At 37.6% G+C, this 14233-nt stretch overlaps 1 protein-coding gene across 4 annotated transcripts in view; it reads right to left on the bottom strand.

The window, feature by feature from the left end:
• The window catches only part of ZFYVE28 (zinc finger FYVE-type containing 28), a 147885-nt gene that overhangs the window by 36658 nt on the left and 96994 nt on the right, over positions 1 to 14233 (bottom strand). For all 4 annotated transcript variants that reach the window (XM_062638669.1, XM_062638668.1, XM_062638672.1 and 1 more), the window contains exons 6-8: positions 13178 to 13267; positions 10895 to 10996; positions 4031 to 5392 (exon numbers count right to left, since the gene is read on the bottom strand). In XM_062638669.1, coding sequence (XP_062494653.1) covers positions 4031 to 5392; positions 10895 to 10996; positions 13178 to 13267 — 1554 coding nt within the window. The remainder of the gene's footprint in view (positions 1 to 4030; positions 5393 to 10894; positions 10997 to 13177; positions 13268 to 14233) is intronic.

Genomic DNA, 14233 nt, shown 5'->3' on the forward strand with positions numbered 1-14233 from the left:
GATACAGACCTAAAGATTGGTTTTGTTGTTGAACTTGCATCCTTTTCTACCCTAAACATACAAATACTGCTTTGTCATAGTTTTAACTTCTCTACTACTCTAATAATATTTCCCTGATTTAACAGTTTGTTTTGCTCCATGCAAAAGTTATCTTCACTTATCCCATTGTCCCTTCAGTAAATCAGATACAGATTAGATCTTTGTTAATGCTTTTCTCATACTTCATCTCAGTAATGCTACTGCCCAAGACTCTGTGTGCCCTTAGTGTTTTATGTCTTGGATTCTTACAAGCAAGTAACAGAGAAAAACATAACATCAACTATGACTTAAAAACTAAAGTAAGGACACATCAATACCCAAATCTTAACTGGAAGAGTATTTAAACTGTACTTTAGACTCCAATGAATATTGAGGCTACATAGAGAAGCCTGAAATATTAGGTATTTCAGATTTAAGGATTAATTACAGTAAACCTGTCCAGATCATTGAAATTATACCTATAATGTCAAATTGCACAATGTAAGAACTGATTTACTAAAAGAAACCATTTGTGTCACAACATACACATTTGACAGCTGATTCAGACAAGGGAAAGAAAATTTTCTTCTAGTCGGTGACTTAACAGTAACTAGAAAGTAAATACATTTATCAATTTGATGAATGAGCATACCCTGCAGCTATCCCACGTATATTAGATTGCTTATTGTTCTAGCTAATGGGTCCATCATACTGAAAATAATCTTCTGTCTCCAACATTTCCCCTATGGTTAAATTGGCATTCACAAGCATGTAACAAGGAGCAGTCGCAGAAGCCTAATGTGATCTTCCAATTTAAAAATACCACTGAAAGAAGCGATTAGTCACCACCCAGGCAGCATGAGTAAGAAAAGGTCCACAAAGTTCTGTTTTGTAACTGAATTCTCTCTTTTACCGATAACATGACTAGTGATTCAGAGGCAAGAACTAAATCTATATATAGATATGAGAAAATAAGGATCTACACATACAACTTTTTAATGTAGCCCTCAGTAGATCCCCAGCATCTCCATCTTTCACAGAATATAGTAAAGGACTTAATATTAGACTGCTTCCAAATAAAGGAGCAACAATCTATTAACAAAATACCTCCATCCATATTTTTCCGCTTCTGCAAAGATGGAATATTTGCAATTAATAACAGGCATGTTGCAGTCTCAATAACAAATAGAGAGAACGACATATAATCAACAAAGTAACTGGAACAGGCTATGATGGAAAAAGACAAAACCCACTAACTTATTAACAAAACATTCAGAACTATTCACCCAGGAGTTTTAGGAGAACTCAAGAATGAATCAGATGAATTATTAACCTCTCATTTAAAACTTCCTTGATGCCTGGAGTTTCAAAGGTGGCAATCTCTAAAAATAAGGAGGACTCTAAGGGGATTCAAACACCTCTAGTTCTATGAGCCTGGTGTTCATACCAAGCAACTTAATGGAATATATCAAATGTTAAAATAGGTAGACAATAATGAGAAAGTCTGCCTGAAGTAACATGGCAAGGGAACCTCTTGGGAGCTCTCTGAAGGGGTCAAGCATCTTGTGAAGAATGGTGATTCAATGGGTAGGCTCTGGAATTCCCACTAAGTTCTGTCAAAAGACTCCACTAAAGGCTTTTGAGAAAACCAAGGAGTTATATCATAAGAGGAAGGAACCCAAACGGAGAAATAATTCTTAACCATAAATAGGGAGGAGCCGCTAAACAACCACTTCTCAGAAGCGTGGGAGGTCACTGCTGAAGTTCTTTAGGACCTTATGGGTTTTGTTTTCACACTTAATCTGAAAAAATGGGAAGTGCAATGAAGTCTGAAAGGTTGCTACCGGTGCAAAATTATTCAGGGTAAAAATAAGAGCAGACTGAAGAACTGCACAGGATCCTAAAGTCTGAGTAACAGGTAATAAAATGGCAAGATGAGGATCAACTGGTAAAAACATGGAGAACAATATTAGCATCGTGTAAAGAACGACAGCCCCTGAGCTCAAGTGGGGTCTTGGGGACCAGGCAGACAATTTCAATCAAACGTAAGCTCACCACTTAACAGAAAATCCAAAGTCAAATATTGGGAGGCACTGGAAAAACAACAGAAAATAATTACAGCACTATGCAAATCCATGGTTTCCTTAAATCTTTAGTAAGTGTAGTTCTGATCCATCTACCACCAAGAGGAAATAGTGCAACTGAAAAAGATTCAGAACAAAACAAGAAGAATGACCAAAAGTACAGACAACTTCTGATCAAGCAGGCTGTGACTTTCCCAGCCTGAACAAGGACCCATGCAGGTGAACTGTGACTGAGTTCTACAAAATCACAGCTGGTGCGGAGAGGCCATGCTGCAGCCAGTTTGATGAAGCTGTGAGAAGTCAGATCCAGAGCAAACAGAAAGACAGGGAGGAACACGAACCTTCAGAACTCTGTAAAAGGACAATTCTCATGCACAATCTTTACACAATATTAACAGAGGATGGACAACTACATTGAGAGAAGAGGTTACTGCATCCGCAAACCATTGCAGGCTGAAAAAGAAGCTTATGTATAGTTTTATTAATAATTTACAATTTACTTTGCAGACTTGTTCTCACAAATTTCACTTAAGACTCAACCAAGGCAAAAATCAGTAGACAGCCTGTCAGAGTCTTATAAATGATATATGCGTTAGCAGGACACCAATTAAACATAAAGTAACTACTTCTAAGCAATATCCCACTTGAAGTGTTGCAGAAGCATGAAACATCAAAGGGGTTTGAGAATGTAACTTTAAATGAAGTCCATTCAGAAACCCTGTTGTAAGGCCTTGAATATGATCATACTTGTAAACTTAAGTCTGCAAATACTTAGAATAAGAAGCTAAAGTTGCCTTCTCTAAAGCTGAGTTTTGTACATTCTAAGTTCTGTTTTACCTGTAAGAGGAATTGACTTCCATGCAGAGAACTCCTGATTCTATTTCCACTACCAGCAAATTGTTTCATAATACTACTGGCATGTTATTAAACAAATGCTTATTTCTGCAGCCTTTATATTGTGGCCATGCTTCATAGCTCAAGCTACCCCTACTGCATTATCCTGAACTCTACACACATGTAACAGACAGATCCTGCATCTCTCACACAAGCCCCACAATACCAACACAATAAGGCATGAAGGAAGAAAACTGACACAGAAATACAGCAAACAACAAAAACTTCTATTCAATTTCTTCCCTCTGCTCTATGATATTAATACTTCAGGGAAACTGAGGACATTACTCACTACAAAACAGGTTATTCTCTAAACAGTAAATGAAAATGAAGCCTGATTTCCTACTGATGTGTGTAGGATCCCTAATGTCTAATCAAAATTGAGCTGAATCATGGCATTTTCTTTAACACAACTATTAGTAGTCTCTCCCTGCTATCCAGTTTCTTATTGTCATTAAATACACAGAACCTTAATCTATGACCTCTATTCTTCTAACAGCTTTGGCTGAAATGGTCCAATAGGTTTAAAAGTTCTTTCTGCACTCTATTAGACTCCTTCAGCACACAGACATTTACAAATACACTCATGCCCACAGGCAACATGATCAGATCAACCCCATGCTCTCAAAAGAAGATAAGGTAAGATGTGTTTAGATCCCAATTTAATTCTGTGCACTGATGCAGAAGTTAACTATTTAGTGTCTGCCAGGCATACTTTTCCTGCAAAACAGCAGAGTACAACAGAAGTAATGACCCAGGTAATGTTTAGCAACACTTTGTTACATTAAACTGGCAATGTAACATTGATTTCAATGACATAGTGGCATCATTCGATTAGAATTCAGGTGTTCGCCAAATGTTTTCCCAAAAAGATGACGAAGTCCAATAAAAAGCTACTTGAATAAAAAAAAATTCAAAAATTCTTTAATCCTGCAACACATTTTCTTTAAAATCAATATTAATTATCCTGCAATCACTAAAGTACAAGGCTATAGGAATCTATTTATGTGCAAATTGCTACTAAAACAGCTCACCTTGAACTAGATCTTGACTTTACATCTTCTTTTGCCATTCGTTCACTGCTAGTATCTTCACTGTTGTCCATTTTTTTCCCACACAATTGTTTTCTCTTCTCCCACTTCTTCTGCTGATTTGAGATGCTTTCTGCTTCTCCTTGTGAGTCACTTTCTGCTCCTACCTGTGAACCTGAGGAATGTGCCAGGCACTTAGAGGAGGTTGGCAGTTTTTGCTCTTCTCTGCCAAAGTCTCTTTCTGCTAACAAAGCAGAAGTTTCAGGACTTAATGTTTCCTGTGCAGGGACTGAGTTGTCCAAATTATCTACATGGTCCATTTCCTTAGACTTTACTAATGTGTATGAAGCATTTACAACACCTCCCGCAGAATGTTTAGTCTTTAAACCTTCAACACTGTCCTCCCTGCTGTCTTCACAGCTGCCACAACACACACAAGAATTAATTAGACAGTTTGTGGCAGCTATACTGAGTTTATGAGATTCATCCTCCTCATTTGCTAATAGATTAGCAGATCCAGGAACACAACTAATAGCTGCCTCTGGAGTTGTTACTGGGGATTCCAAGCTAGAAGGAGACTTAGGATTGAATATTACAGTAGCAGATATTTTCATTCCACCTGTCCTATGAGCTATCACTTCTGCCGTTTCCGCATCATCAGCATACGCATCCCAGCCATTGAGGTATAACTGTGAGTCTGGACCCTCTAGACAGCTGCATGAATTCTGAATTGAAATGACAGACATCTGCTTGCTATCTTCAACATTGTTATTATTGCTTAAGTCACTTTCAGCATCTTTTAAAAGCAAAGTTTCCTCTGTCTGATGGCCGTTCTCATCCAGCAAAGCATCTCTATATTGCAGGTTCTGCTTTGAATCATGGCAAGGGTTATTCACCCAGGCAAAAGTATCACTCACTGAATCCAACCCAGCAAGAGCTTCTCCTGCTCCATCGAGGTCATCCATAAAAAACACTCTATCCTCTTCATCAGTCAAATTGTCAAGATGGTGTCTTGTTGGTGAAGCTTCTGTGCTAGAACTATTTCTTAGGCTAGGTCTGTGAGCTGGAGACTGACAGATGCTTGGAGGGGAAAGCAGAGAAGACATTTCATCTCCAACTCTGTGTACCATTCTATTCAGCTGTTCCAGCTCCTGTTCATCATACTGCATAGAACAAGCCAGTTCAGCCTCTGTGTTTTCAGCTTTTGCTGAAAGCTCCTTAGGAGGCAAAGTAGCAGCTATGACTGGTGCAATGACAGAGGGTACTTCAGGGTCTGCTCTGACAGGAAAATCCACATCTTGAGAGATGCAGAGGTTACGTTCCAGTGTATGCAGTTCATCCTCAGTTAATGTCTGAAGTAGATCCCTGAAAACACAAACACACACACATCACTTTGCATTTATAATCATAGGAAGCACTGATGTTACAGGTTTTGAAAAGCTTTTCCTGTTACTACAGAAATCCAGAATTTGAGGGCACAGAGGACTTTCAGCTGTGTAAGTCACAGTGTGTTTGGCATTCGTATTCAGAACATGTGTGATTGCTGCTGCCTGAATTTGACATTACTTATGCAAATACAGGTACCAAACTATATACGCCCTTGTAATGAAGCCCAAAATGAATCAAAATACACCCAAATCGGACCTTTCCACCTCCCCATCTACTTACAGTGAAAGTGCTATCTACAAATATATTTTGTCATTTTAATATTTTAATTCAGAAATTCGACTTTGAATAGCAAACCAATTTGTCATCCTTCATACTAGATTCTGGAAATTATTGTACAAAAGAGTACCACAGAAGTTTCACACCGTTATATTGTCAGATAAAAAGAACTCATTAAAACTAGCAATATTGCTTGTGCAACACTGATGTTCTCAAGCCTGTTCACTGAAACAGGGATTGGAGATTAGCTCTCTCCTGCCTTAAACACAGCATTGTGCTGGTTTCGGCTGGGGTAGAGTTAATTTTCTTCACAGTAGCTAGTATGAGGCTATGCTTTGGATTTGTGTTCAAAACTGTTGATAATAGAGGGCTGGTTTCATTACTGCTGAACAGAAACAAAGTAATGGGGGATTTTAGAAATAGTTGTTTTTTTAACTAAAACAACCCCCAACAAACAACAGAGTAAGCACACAAATTCAACGGTCAAGGGTTTAAGCTTGTCCCTCTGTAAAGATATAAAAAGCATTAGATATTCCTGGGTCAGGCCAGAAAGCCTGACTACTCAGACCTATCCAATACCGGTTTCACACATTCACTGTAAAGAAGGCCTGGAAACACATACTTACTTAGGCTGCCTAGCTTCATTGACCTGAGCAATGAACTTTGTTTCTGCCAATAACAGCACCTCAAAACTTAAGAAACTTGAGGATAAGTAAATAAAGCTTTATTAAAGAAAATAAATCAATGAAATCAGCTGACAGTCCTCCTGTCTTTTTAGGCAAGTAGGATCCATATTGCCTTGCAAGAGCTGCTATACACAGCCAGTGGACTACATGTGGTAGTCCACCAGCCCCATTATTTCAGCAGAGAAATAATCCTGCTTTAAAATCAAAGGAAATATGCTCATTTGCCCAATTTAAACACCAGAAATTTTGCTGTTAACAAATACAGATTGTGCTGAAAGAGGTTTGGACAATTATCTTTATTTCTCTACATAAAGAACCTCACCGAACTGTTTCAAGCACAGGTTTCCTTGCAAGGTGACGAATGTTTGATCAACAATCATCTTTTTGATAGACTGTATATTAGAGTCTAGAGGATTCACTGCCAACATTAGGAACATGGCATGTTTTAAAATGCCTATGTATATATTGAGAATAAAATTAAAGTCAATGACTATACAGAGAGAAATGTTAAATCTCACTACTGAAAGTTTAAACATTAGGCATCATTATTAAACCATAAGATTTAACTAAGCTGTAGCTACTTCCACAGCTCGTTTCCTTTCTGCTGAAACGTCTGTAACTCATCACTGGGTCCAAGCAAGTGCTGAGCTCGTACTGAAGAAAGCATTTCTCCCTCTCCTTTTATTATTCAGAAGCCACAGGTTAAGACAGCATCTGCAACCCACCCTGACAGCAGTGGTGAGCTTTGTTCTCACAGAGGCTTTATAAAACACTGAATTCAAAACCAGCACACACTGAAGTTTCACCTGCTTTTACTCTTTTTGGCACAGTATCACAGGAAGTTAATCTAGCCTTGAAAATACGAGGAACATTTTTCTTCCAGTGGCTACAGCCACTGGCAGAAAAACAAAGCAAGTTCTTAAGATATACCCTGCTTGTCATGAGCAGCAGCAGAAATTTACTCTGCCTACTGCAAAGCCAATAAACATATTTTACTCTACTGTCAATATCTGGGGTGCAGAAATTACTTCTTTAAAGATCTGAGGCCAGATGTCCATTTAAAGACAAACTTGGCTAAATAGAAGACAGGGCCACAAACCCCAAGCGCACCGATCCTGCCCATTCCCCAAGCCTCCTCCATTAACTTTGCTCCTATTCTGACCAGAATTTTAAAGTGTTTTTAGAGAACAGCATTGCTGTTATTGCCAGCCTGTGCTTCAGTTCATGCTCTGAACAAAGCATAAACAGCTGATCTTATGGAGCTGCCACCAGAAGAACACTGCGCAGGTACAGAAATGCAACTTGTATCTTCCTGCTTCTGCAGTGCTGAGCTAAGTTCAGCACAAGCTCCACAGATCTGCTCTGACAGATCAACAACCAGAAACCCACGATATACAGCAAGTATCACTGGTATTCATTTACGGCAGAAGTTTTACATCAACTCAAAGTTTTAAACACAGTCATCTTGGAAAAACTAACCAGTCTTACCCCAGTCATTGTGTGCACTTTAAAAGCATATGAGTTTCATTAACTCCCCCCAAATTCTCTAACACACTGACACAGGTATCCTACATTTGATTTCTAGTCCGTGATACAGAAAGGTTTCGGTGTCTTTAAAATGCTATGATCCTCTGATTCTGCACTACTTGAACTGCAATCTGCTTGATTCTGCACCACCAAAATCCACAGGGACTCTGCCATGAATTGTAATGGTCCAGAAACAAGACCGGGCAAGCAGAGGGCTCCGAAAAAAGGGCAGAATTGAGGAGTAATGCAGAATCCCAAATTTGCTCACCTCTAAAGACCTGTGTAGCAGTTTCAAATGTATATATAGTACAGGTAATATTTTAATCACAAGAACATTCAGTGCCCCAGGTATCTAAATTAAATATCTATGCATATACCAGATGATAAGCTTTGCATACTTACTAGGCAAATTACAGTAATTTAGCAGAAACGGCTTAAGGAGCCATGGTTAAAAGAAACAGAAATAACACTACTATGTATGTATGCATTGGTTCAATGGATAAAATACCAATGCTGCTGTTTTCTATCTAAAATAAAAGTCAACACAAGCACCTGGCTTAGGTAATAACTAAAACATTCAAAATCATCATTTGTTGTTTGACCTTATCAAAACCTAAACAAGACTCCTTATTACTTTTGTTCAGAGAGTCTCCACAATATCTATTGCTTTCAAAGTTGCCAGCCACCAATGGGATACCAAAATTTTTCTCTGGTATTTCTGATAAGATTAAATGGACTCACACAATACATTATTCTGTAGAATTACAGGTCATTTTTAAACTGTATTATCCTAAATAAATAACCAGCTCTGGCCTTTCTCCATGAGTTAAAATATTTAGGTGGCTAAACACTTACAGAACTTTAAAGAAAAATTCACTAGGATGTGAACATATTCTGCCATAAGATGATGTTCTATATTCTTACATCAGGCACAGAACTGGAATAGAGGATGCAACAATTTTAATAGAAGACTACTCGAATCTATTTTCCTGACTTAACTACTGGTGATGGGGACTGGAGAAACGCTCCTGGAAAAATGCTCCTTTTTTTGCTGTAGAGAAGAAATATCAAATATCTCACTTCATCCTCCCTTATAAGGTTTCTGTGAACACGCTCACTAAGTAGCAATTGCAGCCTGATGAGCTAAAAAAGATCTGCGATACCAAGAAAACCCAACCTAGACAGCTTAAGTGTATTAAAAGTAATGTAATTACCTTACATGAAGTGTACAGCTATTTGTATGTTATTTTCATTCAATGTATTTTTCATTTAAGAATATTACTGAAGTATCTTTGAGCCCAGTTCTCTCAAGTATTTGAGTTCCTTGACATTCCTTCAATTCAGAAACTTCCAGAGAAAATTTCACATTATGTCTTAGCTTAAATGTTTGCTCTGATAAATGATCCCAATAACACTTCGCAAACTTTGTCTCCCCGACAAGTGGCATCACATTTCTTAATGCTCTTTACAGAACAAACATGCCTTAAAGTCTATCAGAACTGTCTCCAAAAATTAATCTGAAAGAGTATTCTCATTTTTTTACAGTTTATATTGAAATCTGTAGATACTGACCAAACAAGCATTTTACTAATGATGTTTTCAACCCAAGCATTAAGCTCAGAGGAACTGAAAATTAAATGGACTAATCAATAAACTGACTTCATTGATTTTCATTTTCTGTGTTGTGAAAAATAAGGAGTAAGCAGAAAGTACAGACTATGAGAAGTATATTAGCTTTTATACAGTATTTTGGCTTTAGCCAGCTGGTGAAAATTTCTGTCATAGTATTATATTGGGAATAAGGTATTTTAATGTAAACTTCATGGACTTTTTAAGCACCAGTACCATTAAAATTCCTCCCACAACCCCCCAACTCCTCAAATAATGTAGTTTTTTACTCAGTGCTTTACAAAACCATATGACTCAAAAGACCCCATAAACCCAAACACGTTGATTTGTAAATTTTAATTCTGAGATTTCAAAATGAACATCATTAATACTCCTAAAAATAAAACTGTATCACTTCTAGAGAGAAATACTACAAACTCTTCAAGGGACACAAAAGATTTGGTGTGGTTATTTACTCAAGCTAAATTCAGAAATAGGCTCCTCTCCGAACCATCCCTGACAGAGCTTGTATTATCTCCCAGAAGATGCCTCACCTCTAATGGGTGAGAGGAGATTAAACTAGATAAATGTATCTACATGAAAACTATTCTTGCATCAAGCTGTCATCATGGCATACCAGGAAAGTGATAAACAGGTGAAAATTCAACACAGGAAAGAAAAAAACTCTGCCAAATTATCTCTAGAGATTTCTAGGAACAAAATTTGCAGTTGGCATATAAATGTGAATTCTAAGAAAGAGAACATAAAGATCCTGCAAAGATACAGCTTAATTTCTCCAAAGTAACAGATCAGTCTTCTAAAGACATGAACTAAGAAAGAAATATTTTAATACCCTTTATAGCTGAGCCAAAGCCCACATCTTCAATAGTTACCAAGACTGAAGCAGCAGGAAGAGAGGTGTGTGCATATATATCCTGTAAAACCAGATCCACAATATGAAGAACTGGTAGTCATTTCTATTAGATTTAAAATGATCTGAGTATTGCATCATAAACATAATGAGAAAAAGTAATAAGCCTACTTAAGCAGAAACAATGATCCTAATTAGAAACAGGATCTCCCAAAAATACTTTAGTATTTCAGGCATCATCCAACCATCACGAAAATCTGAAATGTACTAAAATGATATTCAGAAAAAAAAAAAACCAAACCTATCAAAGAGATAAAAAGTTCTGAAAATTCCCATGAAATGAGAAACTACACTTGGCTACTTCGTGGGTATATCAGGCAGATGGGAGGGAAATGCAGTTTATGGTTAACACAGAAAATAAACACTTTTCTATGCATGTAAGAGTTCTTTTTTAGGCATCTGACTTTCACTTCAAAAGAGAAGCATCTGCAACCATCTTTGACTACTTGCCTTATTTTTCTTAGCAAAGTGTGAAAAGGTCTGAAGAGTTCAGACATATCTTCTGGTTTATGGTCCAAATTTAATGGTCCCTCAGAGTAGACAACAAGGCCACTGTAATACAAACACATGCATGAACACACACAAAAATGACAATTTCATTACACAGAGCAACTACTGAATAAGGAGCCAGGAAAGCAGCTAGCATTAGAACTACACTCAAGTTACATATTGTTATCTTATTTTTGTGTTGTTCACACATTGTTAGAATTAAATGCTATTTAAAACAATAGTGAAAAGATCCCATCCCCTCTGTCCATCCCCTTAATCATGAGAAAAAAACAACGGAAGCATAAGGGGATGAACATACATTTATTTCATCACTGAAGCATAATGACCCATAAAAACAATAAAAACCTAAGAAACTGATTAAGTTGGGAAAGGCCGCTGACTTGAGCAACTGCAAATGGCTTTTTCTTTCAATGAGTTCTAGGTAAGATAGTTTACTCTCTAACTCCTATTTTTCTACCTTTAGAATAAAGGCAACCTGATAGTAAGATGTGATAAAAAATGAAAACATTTGCTAAATCACATAAAACACATTTTGGTAATAGCATGCTTCTAAAACAATTCAACACTGGTAGATACTCCCCTGGAAAAAGGTTAGCTCAGGATCCTGAAAGCGCCTCTGTCCTTCATTGTAGACATCTCAATAGCTCCTCCTGACCAAATCACTACTGCCCAAACCTCTCTGTGTCGGGGATTAAACAAAATTCACCTTCTTCACCATATCTGCTGCATCATATTGTAACGTGTCTGAGAGTGGATTCCACCCACACCAGGCACCATTGCTTAAAGCTGTTTAATCCTCTGCCCACTGCAAAACCAATGTATTTTTCTCAAAGGCAAACAGATCACACGTTCTCACTCTAGATTAGTTTACTTCCCTCTCCCCTCCCCCCCATGCCATTTTCCCCTTGCTGCCCTTACAGTCAGTGCTCAGCTACTCAAGGTACTTCAGACACATGTTCTTTTTCTTACACTCAAATCACATGTTGCTTCAGAGCGCTTCCTAGCTACTCTGCATCCAAATTATCCAGAGTAACGGGGACAACTTTGCATTGCATCTGTCTTGCACTTAAAAGCTTCTACTTTCACAGTCCTAGCAAAAGGCTGTCATTCCTTCCAGAAAACACTGTATCTGGATGGTGCGGTTTTTCTATGGAACTTCATATGGCGGTGATTTATTTTCAAATCACTGGATACTTAGGAGCAGTTAAACTTTTTCCTCTTCTCCCTCTCAGCCCTTCTTTGTAATTTGGAATTGACATGGTATATTTCCCAGACAGTACTCTGACTTCCAGTTAGTCATGATGTATTTGTCATCGTGTCTTCCAGCAGCTTCAAACTGAGTTCCCACATTCCTGTTGTCTTCTGATAATCAGATTATTACTGTTATTATTTTTAGAATGACAGTTACAGACAAGGTCCTATTTAACAGGAACAATGGGCCACAGGGATTTCCTGAGAAGAAGCGTATTGCGCTTGGGATTTGAGGTTTCTTATTTCCCTCAATTATACTGCATGCATTAGCTAACTTTAAAACATTCACCATGGTAAAATATTAAAAACACATGGGCTTTACTCCAGTTACTCCAGAGTAATTGCTACCTTATTAAGTCATGAAGGCTCATTAGGAAAACTACATCTGATTTGTTTGATATTGCAAGACCTGCATGAAGCAAAACCAGTGTTTTAATTTAGTTGTCTTGAGTGGTCAACAAACAAATCTACACATAAATTACACATGTCAATACTTAACCTTAAAAAAGCTTTAAGCCTAACTCTGGTCACAGTGCAGTTTGTCACAACAACTCCTTTTGAATGTAGAGTCATTCAGAAAAATACATAATTCCTGTTGAAAATTTCTGGTTTTCAAGACTCCTATCCTTAGCTCATGCTCTTTTGAGTGACATAAAATGTGCTTTCAAAAAATACTTCTGCCCATGTGACATTGCATAGACTGATGTTCTTAAATTCAAATTTCTTCCTAGAGGATGACTGATGATCCAGGTTCCTGCTTTCTATGTTTGAAATTCTACCTCCTTTTTCATCTCTTGATATTCTACATGAAAGTGGTGAAGATTTAAAATAAAACATCACAATTTTGATTTTTTTTTTTAAATAAAAGTACAAACTCAGGTAAAAAAAATGCCAAAATTTGGAACAAAGTTTTTGAAACCTTCACAAAATCTTTAAATGAGGCAGAGTGGAAAATAGCTAAAAATTACTTACCATACAATGGCTAGTCTTGGAATTGTAAACATTAAAGCTGGTTCATAGTCATCTATCATATCTTGTGTGAGGTATCCAAGCCTTAAGGCTCTAAGCAGAAGAACAAAATTATTTAGTAAGAGATTAAACTTCTGAAGAATACATTTCAACAGGAAAAAATATTTAAAAAACCTGTTACAAGCCAAACAAAATTGACAGCATTTATGTCTTTGTCCTCTAAGGACTTTTCAAACACCCTAGATCCCTTTTAGATGAAACCCAACCTGTTTGGGCTTTTCATTTGGCTTTCCAGGTTTTCCAGATTTCTTCACAATTTCTCAATATTCTCATAAGTTTCATAAATCCTGATATTTCTTCTCCAATTTGTATCAGTGCATAAAGTAACACCCAAGACAGCACTCTAGTCTCACTGACGGGTCCATGAAAAGTGCAAATAACTTCTGGTTATCTCTTCTCAGTACTTGTGTCGCCCATGCTGCTGGTGGTGGACAGCAAAGCAACCACAAAGCAAGCACTGCTCTGTACTAAAGGTAGACGGACTCATCAGTGTTTGGCCCACTCTCGCTCCCTGTTCCTTCCTCCAGTCCACTGTCAGATTATGCAAAGTGGCAAATGGGCTTTGAACAACCTGGTCTAGTGGAAAGTGTCCCTGACCATGGCAGCGGGGTTGGAAATAGATGATTTGTAAGGTCCCTTCCAACCCAAATTGTTCTATGGTTCTATTATTTTTCTTTTACTAGGCAAATACGTGTATATATAGTAGCTCTCTGATGGAAGGCAATTCCTCCAGCTTGCTGCAACCACTGAGCTGTTATCCTGTCTTTTAAAATGCCTGAAACACCTCTGATCTTTGTGTCACCTACACATTGTGACAGTGTGCTCTGTACTCATTCATTCCTTAATGAAAGTACTGACCACACCAGGTCCAGGGTCCTACTTCACAGGACATTAAAAACAACACTTACTCCAAGTGTGTTTGGAGCGTGTGTGTGTAAATAAAAATTATCCAGCACTGTCCATTCAAAACAAATTCACATTTTTCTTAACACCCTAAAG

Source organism: Pezoporus occidentalis, unplaced genomic scaffold (genome assembly GCF_034315485.1).
Source record: "Pezoporus occidentalis ecotype Australia unplaced genomic scaffold, CSIRO_AGI_Poc_V1 ctg58, whole genome shotgun sequence".
NCBI classification, from domain to species: Eukaryota; Metazoa; Chordata; class Aves; order Psittaciformes; family Psittacidae; genus Pezoporus; species Pezoporus occidentalis.